General features: G+C 54.2%; 1 protein-coding gene across 3 annotated transcripts in view; it reads left to right on the top strand.

The window, feature by feature from the left end:
* MAD1L1 (mitotic arrest deficient 1 like 1) overlaps positions 1-20,626 on the top strand; it is a 237,720-nt gene that overhangs the window by 153,603 nt on the left and 63,491 nt on the right. For all 3 annotated transcript variants that reach the window (XM_061153798.1, XM_061153797.1, XM_061153799.1), the window contains one exon: positions 6,826-6,914. In XM_061153798.1, coding sequence (XP_061009781.1) covers positions 6,826-6,914 — 89 coding nt within the window. The remainder of the gene's footprint in view (positions 1-6,825; positions 6,915-20,626) is intronic.

Below are 20,626 nucleotides of genomic sequence, written 5' to 3' on the forward strand. Positions count from 1 at the left end.
AATAGAACAAGAGACTCGCTCTCATTCTTGGGTCATAAAATTGAGAAAATAGTCTTAATGGGAACTCTTCCCTTCAGAGCCTGTGGGAAACAGCCAGACCAGCGCTGAGAAGAAAAAATCACAGGTTTAAATATTTATGTTATTGAACAAGAAAGAGTGAATATGTATGGATTAAACACCCAATCCAAGAACTTGGAAAAGGAAGACAGAATTAACCTTAGTAAAGGAGAAGTAGGAATTTGTAAAGATCAAAGCAGAAGTTAATGAGAAAGTGAAAAATGGTAGAAATAACAAATAAATCCAAATGCCCGTGCTTTGAAAACAAACTAGTAAAACATATTAATTATTCACAATCCTAGTAAAAAATTAATAGAAAGCATCACTACCCAAACGAAGAAATAAGAGTTGTTCGCTTGGAGTTGCTGGCCGGGCGGGGGCGGGTGAGGAGCGCGTGTCCCAGGCCCCGAAGGCTCCAGTCTGCCCTGGACGAGGCTCCCCATGTGCCCCTGCGCAGATTCGTGGAGGTGGACACTCACAGGGCGAGCACTGCCCCGCACACAGGCTTCCCCTCTGCGGTGAGGACCGCTGAGAACACGCGTTAGAGAGAACCCCAGAGACAATCACAAGGCCTCTGTGAGTTATGTAAAAAGTTAGGAATTATGTCGCAACTCTGTTTAAAGTGAAAACCTGAATGAGATGAATCATCTTCTACGAAAATATAACCTATGAACACTGACTCCAGAAGAGAGAGAAATTTCAAACAGACCAGTTACTACCGACTTGTAAAAAAAACCAGCCACCTCTGTCACCCCGCCAGCAAAAAGGAAGAGACGGAGCAGCATCCCAGTGTGAGTCCCAGGGAAATCCCGCTGCAGGTCCAGCGCCATCCACACTGCCCAGGCTGCCTGGGCGCAGGGGAGGGAAGCTTGGGTTGTACGGACGCCAACTCTGCAGGGGCCCATCTGTGCCGCGTGTGTCCACGCATGTCGGGACGGGATGTTCGGAGGTGCCGCGTGCATCCACGCGTGTCACGGGACGTGCGCAGGTGCTCGGAGGTGCCGCGTGCGTCCACACGCATCGGGGCGGGATGTGTGCAGGGCTTCTCCACGCCAGGCTGCCGCTCCGACCCTGGGCTGTCAGCTCACAGGATCTCTGCTCTGTATTTCCTAAAAACCCGCTTGACAAAGTCCAACAGTCAGTCTTAAGATCCCTTAATAACATACGGGTAATTTCTCAGCATGAGTGTTTTCATTTCAAGTGAAAAACGACATGCTGTAAATAGGAAGATGCTAGATTAGTCCCACCGAAGCCAGAATGCGGGCAGCAGCGTCTGGTGTTAGAACCATACCTTGGTGTTCTGGAGCTCGCAGCCGTCACTGTTGGACAGGAAGAGATGCGGGACCGGTGCTGGGGAGGAGCAGGCCCCGCAGCCCACCTGAGACCCCGCGAGGGGGCGGGCGGCAGAGCCGACGCACAGAAAGTTGACGGAGCCTGTGTCTACAGAGACGAGTCAGACGATGAGGAAAATTCTCCCTCCTGCTCCAGCAGCAGTAAGAGGTGGGCGGACGCGGGAGCCGCGGGTCCTGACGGACAAGCTGGCTCCGCCCATGGCCGGGCCCTGGACGTGCGGCTTCACCCTCCCCGAGCCCCAGGTTCCGAGAATAGGTGGTTTGGGTACTTTTTAAAATATGGGGTGGGTGAGGCAGGAGAGAGAAGGCCCCAGGATTCTTGTCGACCGGATGTCCGAAGATGACCTGGTTACAGACAGGAAGCCACGCACGCCCCTAGGGGGCGAGGAGCCTTTCTTTGCCACCGCGAGGCCAGCTGGGCCCCGCCCTGAAGCCCAGCAGGACCTGTGGGGCCTTCCCGGGTCCCCGCCTCTCGTCTGTGAAAGACCTTTACCTCCCAGGCTGTCCCCCAGTGCCAAAGAGCACGTTTAATGAGAAAAGCAAGGAGACGCAGAAACAGAGGGAAACGGTCAACGAGACAGAGCAGTGATGAGTTCAGCTCTAGCAGGACGTCCAGGGCCTTCAGTTCCTCGAGGCAGTAGGTAGCTTCCTGGCCGGTGTGCTTCATTGTCTGCAGACACTAAGACCCCTGCCAGCTCAGACGTTCCTAGGTGCTGACCCCCCGCATGTGGGCCCAAGGCCAGTTGGATCCAGAAGGTTGATGGTGTTGACGCCCAAAATACCCCCCAGTTACCTCCCCACAACAGAGCAGAAGAATGCCTTCAGGCCGCTCAGACACCCACAGCCCTTGCCCCGATCTTGTCCTTAAAAGCCCTCCCTGAAAGCCGCCAGGGGCTCAGGGCCTTTAGCGTGAGCAGCCCAAGCTCCTCGCTCGCCCCAGGCTGGGCGCCCTGCAGTGAACACTTGCGGTCACTGCAGCCTGTGAGCTGGCTGACTCCACCGTGCATTGTGTGGTGATGACGTCAGGTGGGACTGCAGGCAGACATGCAGCTCTGGGACTCGGCCTGCAGGTCGGCTCGTGCCCAGGGGACTGGCGTGTCTGAGCCGCAGGACAGGAAGCAGGTCAGATGTTGGTCGGCAGGAGGTTGGCCGTCGGGGGCGGTTCCTGGACCCATGACTGCGAACTGGGCGCTCTCTGTGTGCGGATCTGCAAATGCCTCCAGAGGTACTACGTGAAAAAAATTAACGTACAGAACAATGTGTAGGAAATGTTCCGTTTTTATAAACAATAAATACATTTTAAAGAAGGGAAGAACATCAGCCTCTTAGCTGGTAAACGCGTGAGCCGAGCCTGGGGACTGCAGGCTGGGCGAGGAACCGGGCAAAGCTGGAGAGAGGCTTCTCCACTTCATCCGTCTGAGTGCGATTCTGGAGGCTGCAGAGTGCCCGCGGGTTCCAGGACGAGGTGTGTGGGCCTCCGGCAGGGCCTGGCACGGGGCTGTGGGTCTCCAGGAGAGACCACCCCTGTGCCCTGCTGTCAGATCAGCCCCCGCCTGCACGGAACAGGGACCAATTCGGATCGACTGCTGGGCCCACGTTCCCCCAGGGGAACCCTAATCCTAACCCTGATCCAGGGAAGTTCGTGTCTGCCGGTGTGTTTGATCATGACCGTGAAGGTGGAGACAGTGAGATGGGGGGCTCCTGGGTGACCACCACCAGCCGCCAGGTAGGAGGTGCGGATGGCATCAGAGGAGGGACTGGGCACTCAGGGTCAGCAGCACACGGACAGCTTCGTTCCCAGGAGGAGCTTTGTCAAGCCCCAGCTTCCGAGCAGAGGTCTGGGGGCCTCTGGACACGTGGACGCTGCTGGTCCTGAACACGACCGGGTTCTGCTCTGCTCGCCACGCCACGTGGTGCGGGCATCATTGATGCCGGCCAGTGAATCGGGCCATCGCCCTGACAACGGGGCCACGCCGAGGGCCCCTGCCACCTCTGGGTGGTGCAGCTAGCGTGGCGGGCGCTGGACCCTGTCCTTCAGCACTGGGAGAGGCGGAGGAGTTGGCTGTGGGCCCGCATGTAACTCAGCTCCGCGAGGTTGTTCTGGGAGCTGGTCCCCAGGGTGCTTGTGTTTGGTCTGTGCTCCGGCAGGCAGGCTCAGGTCTCCCAGGCCCGCTGGCCCATTTAGGGGCGGGGTCTCCTCCAGGGACCTGACGGCCAGTCGGGGAGTCACAAGACTGAGTGTTTGGGGCCCAGGAATCTCTCCAGTCAGGTCGCCCAAGGAGGCCCTCGCAGGACTGGCCTGGAGGGCTCGGTTCAGGCGTCAGCCTGGCCACAGACCCCACCTCAGCGACTCCGCCCCACTCCCAGCCAGGGCCTGCAGCTGGCGTGGAACCCATGAGGAGCCTTCCTGGCTTCCCCTGTTCCCTCGGGGGCTCGGTGGGGAACTCACCGGGGTTAAAGTCCTCCCTGGGCATCAGGACAGCCAGACCAGCAGGAGTCCCGGGTGGGGCAGCGGGCCAGGAACAGCCGAGCTGAGTGTCAGTGACCCGCACGCAGGGGACAGGGCTGGCTGGGGGGCGGGGGTGGCACGCCCTGAGGGTGGGCTGGGGGATGGCTGGAGGCCAGTGTGGGGACAGTGGTCCTGCACCCGCGGCTGGCCACCTGGCCTGTCCTTCCGCCCGCCATGTCCCTTCGGGGCCCTCGGAGCCCAGGGCAGCTAGGGCCGAGCGCGCTGCCCACGGCTGGGGTCCGCCCCACCCCACGGGACCACCCGCCCCGTCCCTGTCGCCCTCGGGTCCGCAGCTGGGTGTGCTCCCTGCTCTTCTCCAGGCCTTGTCACGCCCCCTCCCACCCCAACCCCAAGTGTTACGGCAGCTCACTTCCTCGTTGCCTTCCGGACAGTCTATGCGACTTGACATCCTGTAGAGGACTCTGACGCCCAAAATAAATAATGGATCAGGACTATTAGAACCGATCAAAGTGCTGCAGCGCTGGAATATGTTCTTTCCGGCTGCTGGGTCCCCTCGCCCCAGATTCTGACGTTTCCCATCAACGTGCCCATGTGACTGTGTCTCCCTCCATGGCTGTTGTGGAGATAAGAACTAAAACACCGAAGCTCTGTTTGCAGCAGGCCTGGCGGCAGACGAGAGCCCAACGAGGAGGGTCTCCTCACCTGCCCCCCACAGGGAAGTGGCTGCACCCCCGGGCTCCTGGGGCCCATGGTCCAGGCTGACCTCTCGCCCTGTATCTCCCAGGGCCCTGGTCCAGGCTGACCTCTCGCCCTGTATCTCCCAGGGCCCTGGTCCAGGCTGACCTCTCGCCCTTGTCTCCCGTGGTCCAGGCTGATCTCTCACCCGTGTCTCCCATGGTCCAGGCTGACCTCTCGCCCATGTCTCCCAGGGCCCTGGTCCAGGCTGACCTCTCGCCCGTGTCTCCCGTGGTCCAGGCTGACCTCTCGCCCATGTCTCCCAGGGCCCTGGTCCAGGCTGACCTCTCGCCCGTGTCTCCCGTGGTCCAGGCTGACCTCTCGCCCATGTCTCCCAGGGCCCTGGTCCAGGCTGACCTCTCGCCCGTGTCTCCCGTGGTCCAGGCTGACCTCTCGCCCGTGTCTCCCATGGTCCAGGCTGACCTCTCACCCGTGTCTCCCGTGGTCCAGGCTGACCTCTCGCCCATGTCTCCCAGGGCCCTGGTCCAGGCTGACCTCTCGCCCGTGTCTCCCATGGTCCAGGCTGACCTCTCGCCTGTGTCTCCCCTGGTCCAGGCTGACCTCTCGCCCATGTCTCCCAGGGCCCTGGTCCAGGCTGACCTCTCGCCCGTGTCTCCCGTGGTCCAGGCTGACCTCTCATCTGTGTCTCCCGTGGTCCAGGCTGACCTCTCTCCCGTGTCTCCCAGGGCCCTGGTCCAGGCTGACCTCTCGCCCATGTCTCCCGGGGCCGTGGTCCAGGCTGACCTCTCGCCCATGTCTCCCGTGTCTCCCGTGGTCCAGGCTGACCTCTCGCCCATGTCTCCCGTGGTCCAGGCTGACCTCTCTCCCGTGTCTCCCGTGGTCCAGGCTGACCTCTCGCCCGTGTCTCCCGTGGTCCAGGCTGACCTTTCTCCCGTGTCTCCCGTGGTCCAGGCTGACCTCTCGCCCATGTCTCCCAGGGCCCTGGTCCAGGCTGACCTCTCGCCCGTGTCTCCCGTGGTCCAGGCTGACCTCTCTCCCGTGTCTCCCGTGGTCCAGGCTGACCTCTCTCCCGTGTCTCCCGTGGTCCAGGCTGACCTTTCTCCCGTGTCTCCCGTGGTCCAGGCTGACCTCTCGCCCGTGTCTCCCGTGGTCCAGGCTGACCTCTCTCCCGTGTCTCCCGGGGCCGTGTCCTAGGCTGACCTCTCTCCCGTGTCTCCCGGGGCCGTGGTCCAGGCTGACCTTTCTCCCGTGTCTCCCGTGGTCCAGGCTGACCTCTCGCCTGTGTCTCCCGTGGTCCAGGCTGACCTCTCTCCCGTGTCTCCCGGGGCCGTGGTCCAGGCTGACCTTTCTCCCGTGTCTCCCGTGGTCCAGGCTGACCTCTCGCCCGTGTCTCCCGGGGCCGTGTCCTAGGCTGACCTCTCTCCCGTGTCTTCCGTGGTCCAGGCTGACCTCTCGCCCGTGTCTCCCGGGGCCGTGTCCTAGGCTGACCTCTCTCCTGTGTCTCCCGTGGTCCAGGCTGACCTCTCGCCCGTGTCTCCCGGGGCCGTGGTCCAGGCTGACCTTTCTCCGTGTCTCCCGTGGTCCAGGCTGACCTCTCGCCCGTGTCTCCCGTGGTCCAGGCTGACCTCTCTCCCGTGTCTCCCGGGGCCGTGTCCTAGGCTGACCTCTCTCCCGTGTCTCCCGTGGTCCAGGCTGACTTCTCTCCCGTGTCTCCCGTGGTCCAGGCTGACCTCTCACCCGTGTCTCCCGTGGTCCAGGCTGACCTCTCTCCTGTGTCTCCCGGGGCCGTGTCCCAGGCTGACCTCTCGCCCGTGTCTCCTGTAGTCCAGGCTGACCTCTCGCCCGTGTCTCCCATGGTCCAGGCTGACCTCTCGCCCGTGTCTCCCGTGGTCCAGGCTGACCTCTCGCCTGTGTCTCCCGGGGCCGTGGTCCAGGCTGACCTCTCGCCTGTGTCTCCCGGGGCCGTGGTCCAGGCTGACCTCTCTCCTGTGTCTCCCGGGGCCGTGGTCCAGGCTGACCTCTCACCCGTGTCTCCCATGGTCCAGGCTGACCTCTCTCCTGTGTCTCCTGTGGTCCAGGCTGGCCTCTCGCCCGTGTCTCCCGTGGTCCAGGCTGACCTCTCTCCCGTGTCTCCCGGGGCCCTGGTCCAGGCTGACTTCTCGCCGGTGTGTCCCGGGGCCGTCCCCAGGCTGACCTCTCGCCCGTGTCTCCCGTGGTCCAGGCTGACCTCTTGCCCGTGTCTCCTCACAGCTGGAGATGGAGCTGAAGATACTGAAGTCGCAGGCGGGCCCAGCTGAGCAGAGCTTCCTGTTCTCCAGGGAGGAGGTGAGCTCGCTCAGGTACGTCCTGCCCTACCCTACCCCTGGCTCCTTTGTGCCCACCCCCGCCGTGTTGTCTTCACACGTTTCTACTCTCCGCCCCCGCACCGGGTTGACTGTTGCTCAGCGGCCTCCTCCTGCCCAGAGCCTGGCATGGTGCTGTCTGCAGGGACCTGACTCTGTTTCACCCGCGGGCGTGCGTGTGTGACGACAGGCGGTGGGCAGTGCGGTGGGGGTGCCCCCGCGGGACTGGGGGGGCTCCTGAGGACGTGCTCGCTGGCCAGCGGGGCAGCTCTGGGGAGGCTCGGCTGTGTTCCCAGGAGCAGCAGGTGGGCTGATGGGAGGGGCTGGCCACTGCCCGCTGGGCCTGTATGTCCTTCCTCCAGGCTGTGAGGGTGAGGGTCCCCGGGCACCCCTGCCCCGCTCACTGTTCAGGAGCCTGTGCCCTCTGCCCCCAGCATCTCACAGCCGTAACCACGGGGTCAGCGTCCTCCACGTGGCTGAGGGCTTCCTGGCTTTCCCGGGAAACTGCTCGGCCGGAGGACAGGGGCCGGGAAGCCCACCACCACCATCCACCCCGGTGCTCGGGAGGGCTCGCTCTGAGTGAACCCCGGCAGCTTCCCCTCTAGTCCTCCCCGCCCCCCGCGCAGCAGGAGTGCTGCCGTGAGTCTTTTCCTGAAACCGCTAAGCCAGGAGCCCGGCTCCCACAGGGTCGGTGCACCCGAAGGCCGGCTGGCCACCGCCCACCCGCCGCCTTTGCATGACCTGCAGCCTTCCCACGAGCCTGGTGGGCCAGGCGGGGTGGGCTCAGCCACGCTGTGTCACTCGTGCAGGGAGAGACGCTGCGGGTAGATCACACATGTGTGAAACATACATGATACACGCAACACGTGTGACACAGCAAGTGTGCACGCGTGACATTTTGAAGCACGACTCTGTTACTGAAGAAAGCTGCGTGGAACTTGAGTAAAGACTTGAGCGGCGGCAGCTCAGGGGCCCCTCAGCTGGAACAGAGCTGGCTCTTGCTCCCTGCCATCACGCTCAGCTCCGGCAAACCCCAGGCGCTGTCTGTGTTTCAGGGGCTGGACAGGCTCGTCTTCCTGAGAACGGGCATCTGTGTGGGGGCTGGCTCATCCCCGGACCCCCCAGGGCCCTCACTCCCCTCTGGGCCCCGCCCACCCAGCCCCAGGCCCATTCCAGCGGGAGCAGCCCCCTGCCTCAGGGCTGGGGGACCCTGACCCTGGAGATGCCCCCTCCCAGGATGGCTGTGCCCTGGGACACGCCCACACCCTTCCAGGCCGCTGGGGCTCGGCTGTGAGCGGATCCCCGCCGAGCCCCCTGTGTGTGGTCTTGAGTACCCTTGTGGTACTGTGGTCAGGAGACAGGCCCTGCCTCAGAGGAGGGCACAGCTACAGAGGGATGTGGCCACACGGCCACCACCCACGGCCCAGGCAGAAGCAGAACCCGTCCCCGTGGGCCTGGGCCTGGCCTGTGAACCACGGCGAGCGTGCGGCTGCCCCGGACCCCGGCGCCCCCGGGCTGAGGAGGGTGAGGCGGCCCCGGACCCCGGCGCCCCCGGGCGGAGGGCTCGGTCTGGGGGGGAGCCACTGTCGGGGCCTCTGCGGCCCCACGCCCCTCCCGACCAGGGCCGCTCCGTCGGGAGGAAGCCCACTCTCCGGTCGGCAGGCCTGCTTTGCCTGCCTGCAGACGCCCCCGTGAGCACAGCTCCTGCAGCACGCTTGGGCCCCGGCTCCCCGCTGCCCTGCTGCAGGAACCAGGGGGCGTCCCAGCCGGGGCTGTGCCCAGCCTCCACTCCTGCACGGACCCTGTGGCGGGCGGGAGGGGCGGCCTCCCCCGGAGCAGAGCCTCTGGGCCCGCAGTCCCGGCCTGCCCCGTGCTGCTCTCTGGAGGACCGCGGGCCGTCTGCTGTCCAGGGTCCTGAAATGTCACGGCCACGCTGTCGTGTCTCGGGCTGGGTGGCCCGTGGCCTCTCACACCCTCCAGCTCTTGGAAAGTCCCTTCGATTTTTCGTTGGTCATTTTTCCTCTTGTGTTTTCTCTGTTGTTTCTTTCTGAAGCTGTTACTTAGATGTTGAACTTTCTGGATGCTTTCTGTTATAAAAACACTTTTGATCCTACCTTCTGTCATTTGTCTTTACTTTCTATAAAATGTTCTCAAATCTATCAGCCCATTCTTACTTTATTTCTGCTGTCATACTCTTAATTTCCTGAGGTTTTTGTGTTTTTTGGTAGCGTTGTTGTTCTTTGAGTATTCCCTCGTGTGAGATATGTTCACTAGCTCTTTGATGTCAGTGATAGGACTTTCCGAGGTCTCCTTCAGCCCATGCCCCCTTCTCGTCACACTGCTTTCTCTGTCAGTGTGGAGGCTGGGGGAGGCTTCCTGCTGATGCTGCCCTTGCAGCCCTGGCGTCCGCTCACGAGGAGGGGGCACCAGCCCCTCCCGGTCCTGCCTGGGCCTGGTGGGCCTGTGCTGGTGGCTTCTCTAGGTCTACCATGGATGTTTCACCGTGAACCCTAGTGTCTTTGGGGAAGAGCCCCGTCTGGAGTTGGGCTGCCAGCTTCCGGGTGCAGAGCTGGGGCAGGACCAGGAGTTGGCGTTCGTGGACACGGCCGTCCGTTGCCCTGCCGCCTGGGGCAGCTTTGCCCTCCACCTGCTGTGCCTCTGCTGCGAGACCTGCTCTCTTCTCTCTCAAGAAAATGTCTGGTCTTCAGTGGGGGGTGAGGTCTTGCAGCATGGTGCTTGGCGTGTCCAGGATGCAGTAAAACCCATCCTACCTGGAGTTGGGACAAGACAAGACCGTCGACAGACACAGCGCCACGGTGACTCAGACGGGGAACTGCCTGATGAGGACTTTACAGCAGCATCGTGAGAGTGCTTCTGCAAACAGTTACATATCCTCTCTAAACAAATAACAAATTTCAACAAATAAATAAAAATTGTTTTAAAAAAAAGAACCAAATATAAATTATACACCAGAAAAATACAATAACCAAAATAGAAAACTCAGCAGGTACGCCCCACAGTAGACTGCCAGGTCAGCAGAAACCCCTCAGCAGAGAGCAGGGAGACAGACTGGGAGCAAACAGGAGCAGAGCCTCGGGGACCCGCGGTCAGGAGACAGAGGGGGACCTCGCTTAGCTGGGGTCCCAGAGGGGAGAAGGGCGTTGAGGCTGAGAAGACACCCTAGGAAGTAATGACTGGCAGTTTCCCAGATCTGGTGAAGGGCATGGAACTACAGATTTCAGAAGCTCAGTGGAGCCCTTACATCATAAAACCGAAGAAACCTGTACCGTGACACGTGCTGATCAACCTCCTGAAAATTAATCACAAAGGAAAAGTCTTGAAAGGAGCTGGAGAGAAACACTATTATCTGTGGGGACATGGATCTGAGCGGCAGCGAGTTTTTCATCTGACACTGCAGAAGCCAGAGGAAATGCACAACATTTCTCAAGTTCTGAGAGAAAAGAGCTGTCAGCCAGCAAAAACATCCTCAGGGATGAAAGAAAAATCAAGACACCCTCTGCCGAAGCAGAGCTCAGAGAATCTGTCACCAGCAGACCTGCCCTTGATGAACGTCAGAGGAAGCTCCTGGGCACAAGGGGCACGGTGAGAGGGGAAAGCCTGGAACCTCCATGGGGAAAGGATAGCAGCACAGGGAAAAACAGGGAGACTCGTCAGGATGGCAGGGTGTCCTCGCGTTTCTGTGACTCATCCCCGAGGGTGGAAGCCTGGAGCGTCCCGCGATGCTGGTGCTCAGCACACGAGGTGGGAGCCTCGAGCCCCCCTGATTTGACAGCGGGCAGGGGAGTCTGTCCGCGCCGGGAGGCCGTGTTCCGTGTGTGCATCTCCACGCTTCCAGCAACAGTAAGAAATGCGTACAATGCCGTGTATCCAAAACGCTGCAGAATGAGATTCTAGAAAGTGGCCAAGGAACCCACAGGAAGGCAAGAGAAGGGAGACAGAGGGAACGAACAGGGAACATGAGTGAAGTGGCAGATGTAGTCACCAGGAAATCAAGTCACGTGTAATGTAAACGCACTAATTAGGAAACAGACTGGCAGCGTGGGTACAAACACAACCCAGTTATATTTTATCTACAAGACCCACTTCAGCCATGACAACACAGGAAGGTAGAAAGCAAAAGAATGAGAAATGACATGCCGGGCACGCATGAATGTTTTTAAAGTAGGTGTGGCTTGTGCCGATGGAATAATGTCAGGTAAAATACGGCGGGCCAAAAGGGACCCTGCGTGAGGCTCTCTGCACAGAAGCGTAACTTCCACTCACGAAGCCGAGTGGTGGCCTGGGAGGAGGCGTGGGCAGATCCAGCTGTGCGGTCAGGACCCGGCACAGTGCTCGCAGGAGCAGCAGGACTGAAGCGAAAGGCAGCAGAGACGCGGAAGGAGTGAGCAGGACCCCGTCGACGGCCGCAGAGGCACAGCGGGACGGACCACACCCGGTCGCGGAACGGCACGTCCTGGGGCGTCAGCTTCTCCCCCCCGTGTGTTCTGTGTCCAGAAGGAGCTCGATCCAGAAGTCAGTGCCAGGGGAACCCAGGGGAGTCTCCTGGCATTTGGAGATTAAACACACTGTTAAACAGCCCGAGTGTGAAAGAGGACGTCTCGAAGGAGAGGGATATACAGCCAAGAGATGGTGAAGACATACCTGTGAGAGTCTGCGGTTCGGGCAGAAGTGCCCGGCCCTGGCTGTCTGCTCTAGGAGAGCAGGCGGATGTCTGGTTTATAATCCAGTCTCCAGACCTTGGAAAAAGAAGGGCAAAGGGAACCCAAAGCAAGCAGAAAGGATGTACTCGTAAAGAGCAAATATAATGAAAGGAGAAAAACAGAAAATTACTGAAGCAGAAAGCCAGTTCTCTGAAAATTAGTGAGCCTCCAGCAAAGGTGACAAGTAGAAAAAGAGGAGACCCAGAGCATCAGTACCTAGGAGGACCGGGGACGCCTCTACAGATCCTCCAGCCGTTGAGAGCATGTGGGGATGTCATGAGCAATTTATGCTCACAGAATCGTCAACTCGGGGATGATGGACCACTTCCTCAAAAACCAAGGACTCCCACACCTCAGCCAAGACGAACTAGATAATCTGCATCAATTTGTGTGCGTGTGTGTGCTGAGTCACTCAGTCGTGTCTGACTCTCTGGGACCCCGAGGGCTGTCGCCCTCCAGGCCCCTCTGTCCATGGGATTTTCCAGAGAAGGATACTGGAGTGGGTTGCCATTTCCTCCTCCAGAGGCTCTTCCCGACTCAGGGACTGAACCCGCGTCTCCTGTGTTGGCAGGAGGATTCTTCACCACCGAGCCACCTGGGGAGGCCCCCCGCCTCGTCCTACAAACGTTGAAAACTTGAGTTCACGATTGCAGTGCTTCCCCCAGAGGATGTTGCCAGGTCTGTGTGTTGTCTCTGGAGAACTGTAAACGCTGAGAGGATCGGTGACATCAGCTTTGCACAGTCTGTTTAGACAGCGCGGGAGGAGGTGTCCGGGCTTGTGGGGGGTCTCCAGAGGGACGCTGGTGAGCTCCTGGAGGTGGTGGCTGCCCGCGTGGCGGCACCCGTGGGGCTGTGGTGCTTGCCGCCGTCGACAGGCTGCGTGAATAGGACGCGCGCCTCCTCCTCGGTTTGTGCCGGCTCCTGCAGTTCCTCCCTGAGAAGTGGGGGAAAGAGAGAGACTCCAAGCTGCTTTCAGAAGTGAGCTCCCCGTGACGCCGTTTCCCAGACCTTCGGGGCTGTTAGTGGTGGAAACTTCTCGGCATGTCCACGGCTGGTCCAGGGCTTAGCTCTGTTGTGTCATTTACCACGATACTTCTGTTTTCCAACTTCTAAGGTTTTTTGGACACTGTGACTTCTATTTTCTTTGTCTATTCAGAAGTAGGCCTCACAAGAAGTCAGGAAGACCCATGCTCTCATTTTAAAGGAACTTTGAGAGAGGTTGCACTTAATTGTAAATGTAGAAGCCACCATCTTCAGCTGAAGTCTCTAGCGATTTTTCTGTTGATAACCGTTGTGTGCAGTGAGACCGACACCATTTAAACCCTGACCCTCCACTTTGTCTTGTAACACTTTTCTGTGTTTCTGCAGTCTTCATGTAAACATTAACCCTTAGTTTGTCTCATACTAAAGTTGACTACTCCCCTTTTGTAACTTGAATTATTTCATGTTTTCAGCTGCTGAGAACAAGCTGTGATGAATATTTCTGCATGAACTGTTGCCCATGTTTTTACATACACACATGCGTGTTTTCTGGGTCCCAGACATCCGATGGTACTTGCATGTAGGATTCCGATGCATTATGGTTGTGAAACTAAGACACCCTCCGTGCCCCCATCAGCAGCTGTCGTAATCTTTGCGCCAAAACAGCTGACGTTCACCCAGTGCTTCCTGTGGGTCAGACTCTGCACCCCAAGCTTCCCCTTCAGTGCCAGCCCTGAGGGATTTTAAACGCCCATGTCATCGGGGAATACTCCACATACAACAGGATGTGTTCCTTCTAATGCCCAGTGTCGTGGGGCACCGAGGGTGGGGCCGTGGGAGTTGTCCCCCAGAGAGCAGATCTCAGACAGCATGTTGCCTTGGAGAAGCTTAAAACAATGATTGGACTTCCCTGGTTGCTCAGTGGTGAAGAGCCCTCCAGCCAATGCAGGAGACACGGGTTCGATCCCTGAGTTGGGAAGATCCTCTGGAGAAGGGAATGGCAACCCACTCCAGTATCTTGCCTGGAAAAGTCCCACAGACAGAGGAGCCTAATGGGCTACAGTCCATGGAGTTGTGTAGTCGGACATGACTGAGCATGCATGCGTGAAAACAGTGAGTGAAGTGAAAGCCCGTCTGCTTTTGCTTATCACCATGTTCCTCCAGATCTGAAGAATGTCAGTGGTCAAACACTCCTCTTCCACCCACCCACCCCACCAGACACCACAGTCACACTTGACAGATATGTGCCCCTGCTTGTAATCACCATCACGATAAGCTACAGAACGTATACCAGGAGGCTTGTTACCTTTGACTTCTAGAATTGTTATATAGCTGTTGTTGTTCAGTTGCTTAACTGTGTCTGACTCTTTGCAACCCATGAACTGCAGCACGCCAGGCTTCCCCGTCCTTCACTGTCTCCTGGAGTTTGCTCAAACTCTTGTCCATCGAGTCTGTGATGCCATCCAGCCATCTCGTCCTCTGTCACCCCCTTCTCCTCCTGCCCTCAATCTTTCTCAGCATCAGGGTCTTTTCCAGTGAGTTGGCTCTTCTCCTCAGGTGGCCAAAGTGTTGGCAGCTTCAATGTCAGCATCAGTCTTTCCAAATTGTCTTTTTCTTGGTGTACAGTCCCAGGCATTTTAACTACTTGCCCCTTAATCAGAGCACAAACTAAGGCCGTCACTTCAGAGCCCCCTCCTGCTGTCAGCTGGTGATCGCCCCGCACACCCGTGGTCCTACTGCAGCCTCTGATCTGCTCTCTTCCCCACAGTTTCGTTTCTTTCTCAGTAATGTCCTATAAATGGAGTCCTACAATTTTAATCTTTTGAGACCAGTGTCTTTCTCTCAGAAGTGAAATTCCTCCATGATGTTGTCACCATGAAGTCCTTTATTTTCTGATTACTGTATCTTTCTATCAAGCTTGGAAATCAGAAAGTATGAATTTTCCCAATTTGTTCTTTTCCAAGGTGATTTCAACTCCTCTGACGTCTTAACCATTTAAAGTCTTCCTATCCATGAACATGGTATATCTCCCCATCTATTTAGTTTTTCTTTAATTTCTTCCAGCAATCTTTTGCAGTTTTCAGTATACAAATCTTTTACCTCCCTGGGTAAATTAAAACCTAAGTAGTTTGTTCTCTTTGACGCTCTTGTAAATGGACTGATTTTGTTAAATTCCTTTTTTATTCAGATTTTTCATTGCTGTTGTTTAGAAATGTAGCTGATTTTTATCTATATTGAAACATATTAGTCATTTCAGCCAAAGATTTGTTGATTTTGTTGATCTTTTCAAATAACCAGCTTTTGGTTTTGTTAATTTTCTTACTGTTTTTCTGTTTTCTGTGTCATTTATCTCTGTTCTAGTCTTTATTACTTTCTTCCTTCTAGCTTTGAGCTCAATTTGCTCTTCCTTTTCTAGTTTCTTAAGATGTATACTCATGTTATTGATTTGAGATCCTCCTCTTTCCTGGTGGCTCAGCTGGTAAAGAATCTGCCTGCAATGTGGGAAACCTGGGTTCAATCCCAGGGTCGGGAAGATCCCCTGGAGAAGGGAGTGGCTACCCACTCCAGTATTCTGGCCTGGAGAATTCGGTGGACAGAGGAGCCTGGTCTACAGTCCATGGGGTTGCAAAGAGTAGGACATGACTGAGTGACTCACTACTTTGCTTTCTTTTAAAATGTAGGCATTTAAGGCTATAAATTCCCCAAGAGCCTTGCTTTCATTGGTATCCTGTGTTTTGTGTTCACGTTATTTTCTCAAAGTATTTCCTAATTTCCTTGTGATTTCTTCTCTGATCTATTGCTTGAGTCTGTTGTTTTAGTTTTCACATACTTGTTTTCCAGTTTTTTTCCTATTACTGGGCTTTACTTTCATCTTATTGAGTTAATTCCGTTAGATCAATAAACTTAGCTTACTGAGACTTGTTTTGTAGCCTGACACGCGGTCTTTTCTGGAGAATATCCATGTGCACTTGGCCGGAACGTCCTCTGCTGTTGGTCTAACTGAGTCACAGGTTCCCAAGCGTCCTGCTTCCGTGCTGTACTTGTTCCTTTTTATAACTGGGTCATATTCCACTGATGGATATACCACAACTTAAAAAAGTGTATCTGGTCACTTCCTGAAGCATATTTGTGTTCTTTTCAGCTTGGGGCAGTTACGACTAGAACTGTTATAAACATTTGTGTGCAGGTTGTGTAGGGGCAATGATTTCCATTTCTCCAGGGTAGATACCCCAGAGTGGAATTTATAAGTAATGTGTTCAGTGTGTGTTTGGCTTTGGAAAGTAGTTTGGTGGTTATTTAAACAGAACTGCGTGAGAGTTTGGGTTCTTCTGTGTCGGCACTTGGTATTGTCAGTATTCTTATTTTATCTAGCCCTTCTGCTGGGTGTGTGATACCACACACCATGGCTGTCTCACCATGGCTTTTCACGTGTTGCCTGAGAAATCCCATGGACAGAGGAGTCTGGTGGGCCACAGTGCGTGGGGTTGCAAAAGAGTTGGACACGACTTAGTGACTGAACAACAGAAACAGAAAGACGAGAGGGAAATATCCACCCTGGGAAATGGTAGCAGCACATCCAAACGACGCACTTTAAAGGAAGAGACAAACGACGTGAGAAAACAGCTGCAATGAGTGGAAATGAGAACTCGGCGGCTGGAGTGTCTGCCCAGACGGCTAGTGATGTTGAGCGTATTTTCATTAGTTGCAACCTGTTTAGCCTTTTGGTGAGATATCTGTTTAAATATTTAGTTGTTTTTTTCTTGTTGCTGTTCTGTTGTTTTTTTTTACTTATTGTTGAATTTTGCAAGTTCTTTATAGTGGATATGTGCTTGTCAAATACGTGATTTGCAAATATTTTCTTTTACTCGGTAGCCTGTTTTTTTCATTATCTTACCAATGTCTTTAACAATAGTTTTAAATTTTGAAAAAGTCCAATTTATCAATTTTTAGATATTGAGTCTGAAAACTTTTTGCTTAGCCTTGCATATCAAAGATGTTCTCCTTTGTTTATTTCTTAAAATTTTATGATATCACATTTTACATTTAAACTTCTGACCCATGTTCAGTTGCAGTCGGTGTAAGACATGAGGTTTAGGTGAAGGTTTATTTTTGCCTGAAGATGTTTAATTCCTTCCGGACAATTCATGGCAAAGGCCGCCCTTCCTTGGTGGAATTGCCTTTGTGCCATTGTCACAGATCAGTTGGGCATCTCTCTTTTCTGGCCTCTCTGCCTTGCTGTATTGATCTCGGTGTTTATCTCATCACCACTGTCTTGATTACTTGTAGCCTTGGGGTAAGTTAAAATCTACTAGAGTGACTCCTCTGATTTAATTCTTCTTCAGAGTTGTTTTAGCTGTTCTAGTTCCTTTGACTTTGTGTATAAATTTTAGAGTTGGTTGTCTAGATCTTCACCCGCCCCCCCCCCCCCCAAAAAAAAAGTCCTGCTGGAGTTTTATTGGCTTTGTGTTAAATCTGTATGTCATTTGGGAAGAACTGACATTCTCATTGTGTTGGGTCTCCCATTCCATGAACATAGTGTCTGTTTATTTACATCTTTGATTTTTTTCATCAGCATTTTGTCTTTTCATTATACAGATTCTGCATGTTTTGTTAGATTTATGCCTAAGTGTGTCTTTTATATCAGTCGTAAATTTTGTTTTACTTTGCCTTACTGTTATGTACTATGACTGCATAGAAGTGACTGATTCTTGAGTTGTTCATCTTATATCCTGTATAAGATTCACTTTTCAAATTTACCAAATTCATTTTTCAATTTACCAAATTCACTTTTCAGTCCTGTGAGGGTTTTTGGTGTTTATTTTTGGTTGATTCCTTGGGGTCTCACTGCGCAGATACTTCTGTCTCTAAATTATCTGAGCTTCCCTGATGGCTCAGATGGTGAAGAATCCGCCAGCAGTGCGGGAGACCCAGGTTCGACCCCTGGGTCGAGAAGATCCCCTGGAGAAGGGAATGGCTACCCACTCCAGTGTTCTTGCCTGGAGAATTCCATGGACAGAGGAGCCTGGCGGGCTACAGTCCACGGGGTCATAAAGAGTCAGACACAACTGAGCGACTTTCATAAATTGTCTGTATCAGTTTCAAGTCTTCTCCGAGCAGTGCGCCGGAGGTTAACCAAAGGTTAAGACTTCCAGGCTGGTGTTGGAGTGTCTGCCTTGTTCTGGTCTTGAGGGAGCTCCTAGTCTTTCGCCATCGAGAATGATGTTAGTCGTAGGTTTTTGTACGCGTATCAGGATGTAGGAGTTCTCTTCCATTCTTGATCGGTCTTTTATTCTTGGTTTGTCATGAACAGATGTTGAACTTTGTCAAATCCTTTCTTTTTCCATGGATTGATACAATTCTGTTTTTTCTTCTTTGAGCTGCCAATATGGTAGTTTATATTGATTTATTTTTCAATATTGAACCAGTCTGACATCACAAGATAAGTCTCCTTGGCTGTCACTGTTCTTTCGTATTGCTGGACTCAACTTGCTTATGTTTTGTTGATGATGTTTTCGTTGATGAGGGATACGGGTGTGTGGGTTTTGTTTATTTTCTGTCCTCATCTGTTTCTCTTCGAGCGTAATGCTGGCCTCCTGTGCCAAGCTGGGAATTATTCCTTCTTTTTTCTGGATGAGATTGTGTAGAATTAGCATTATTTCTTCATTAAATGTTTGCACCCTGTGAAACCACGTAGGCCTGGATATTTCTGTTGTGGAAGGCCTCTGAAGGCTGGGTTGTGGGTTTTGTGTGGGCGATGTGGCTGGGCCACAGGCAGTTGTCCGTGTGGATGCCCGCGTGGCTCCCGTGTGTGTCTGCAGGGCCCAGGGTGGGCTCCCCCGTTCCTGGCGCTGCTGCCTGGCTTCTTCCGCCGGAGCCTCACAATTTAATTGGTCTTTCCAGAGGAACAGTGTCAGATTTCTTTCATTTTTCTCATTGTTTTCCTGTTTCATTGATTTCTGCGCTTTATTAGTTCTTCTTGCTTTGGGTGTACTTTTCCCTTTTTTCTTTTTTTAGTTTCTTAAGGTGGGAACTTGGATTGTTGATTTGAGGTTTTTCTTGTTTATAATATAAGTGTTTAAGGCTACAGATTTCTCCCTAAGCACTGCTTCAGCTGCACCCCACACCTGACCCCGCACCTGAGGTCTGTCGTGTTCTCACTTTCGTTCATTACAGATGTTTTCTGATTTCGCCATCTCCCTTTAACAGTGTTATTCTGATGTGCTGCTGCGTTTTCCAGGACGTCGATATTTGCCTCTTGTCTTTCTGTTTTTGTTGTTCCGCCACTAAGTCGTGTCCAACTCTTTTGCATCCCCATGGACTGTAGCCCACCAGACTCCTCTGTCCATGGGATTTCCCAGGAAAGAATACTGGAATAGGTTGCCACTTGCTTCTCCAGGAGATTTATCTTCCCAACCCAAGGATTGAACCCGTGTCTCCTGCATTGGCAGGCAGGTTCTTTACCACTGAGCCACCAGGGAAGCCCTTCTGTTATGGATGCCTGGTTTAAATTCCATTATAGTCTGTGAATTAGTTTGTATAGTTTTCATTTTTTAATTTGCCAGTGTTTATTAATGTCCCAGGAATATGCTCCATCTTGGAGAACGTTCTGTCTGTACTCGAGAAAAGCGTGTGTTGCACGGTGTCAGGTGGAACGTTCTGTGAAGTCCTGGTGGACTGTGGGTCCTTGCTCAGCATCTGTCCACAGGTTTAACTCCTTGGCAAGGAGCTCTGACATCTCCAAACATACTTGTGGATTTGTCTGTTTTTCCTTCCAGTTGTCATTTTCTGTTTCATGTGTTTTGAAGCTCTGCTTTTAGGAGCATGTTCATTTATGGTTATTGTGTCTTCTTGGTGAATAAACGGTTTTACATTTTTGAAATGCCTCTTTTTTGGGCAGCCACTGTCTAGATATCTCCTCTGAAGTCTCTCTTGTCCAGCCACCCCAGCGTCCATCCTTCCCTCCTTGCCCCTTTCTTCACTTGCTTCCCTTTGTCCAGCTGGTGGCGGTGATTTGGGATGACTGTTGGTTTACAGGAGGGTTGCGTGGGTAGCACCGAGTGGGCCACATAGCTCGTCCCTGTCCCTCGTTATCAGCACCTCCATTTCTTGGTTTTATTTTCCGCCACTTTGCAGGGCCTGCAGGTGGCCCGTTGCACAGTCCCAGCCCACGTGTGTCTGGCGAATCCCTTGATGGGCTGATGGGCTGGCTCTGGGGACGATGCCTGAGTTTTGGGCATCAGGTCAGGGGTGACACGCTGTGCACAGTTCCTGCTTCACTTCCATTATGAACAGGAGGGAGCAGGAAGCCCTTTGAACACTGCGCTCATCGGCCCCCTGGACTCCACAGCGCCCCGTCCTAAGCACTCGGCCACGCCCCCTGAGAGCTAATGACGTCGTCTCCTGCCTTCCAGCCCCGCCCCCAGCATTGCCGCCGCCCACTCTCTGCTGCTTTGTCCGGGGCGTGTAACTGGGGGCTGCCTTTCCGTCCACTGGATCCTCTCTCTACCTTTTTTTATTTTAATATTGTTTTTAAAATACTCATTTATATATGTGGCCACGCCAGGTCTCAGCTGTGGCGTGTGGGGTCTTTAGTTGTGACGCGTGGCATCTCGTTCCCTGACCACGGATCAAGCCTGGGCCCCTGCATTGGGAGCACAGAGGCCTAGCCTCTGGACCAGGGCAGTCCCTCTCTCTGCCTTTTAATTGGGGGTGTTTAGAGCGTTTACATTTAATGTGATCATTGTGTGGTTACCTTTGACCTTGTCTTATTTTCTTTTCTGTTTATCCTATCTCCATTCCCGTTTTCCTGTATTTCTGACTTCCTTTGAACTATTTGCATGTTTTTTTATGATACCATTTATTTCCCTTTTCGGCCTATTAGTTGTCACTTTGTCTTTTCTTAGTGGCTGCCTGGGTTTTTAATGCTCACCCTTCACTTATCCCCGTCTACCTCCCAGTGACAGATGCCTCTTCACACGCAGCATGCAATCTACAGCTGCTTGCCTC

Source organism: Dama dama, chromosome 10 (assembly GCF_033118175.1).
Source record: "Dama dama isolate Ldn47 chromosome 10, ASM3311817v1, whole genome shotgun sequence".
In the NCBI taxonomy this organism is placed as follows: domain Eukaryota; kingdom Metazoa; phylum Chordata; class Mammalia; order Artiodactyla; family Cervidae; genus Dama; species Dama dama.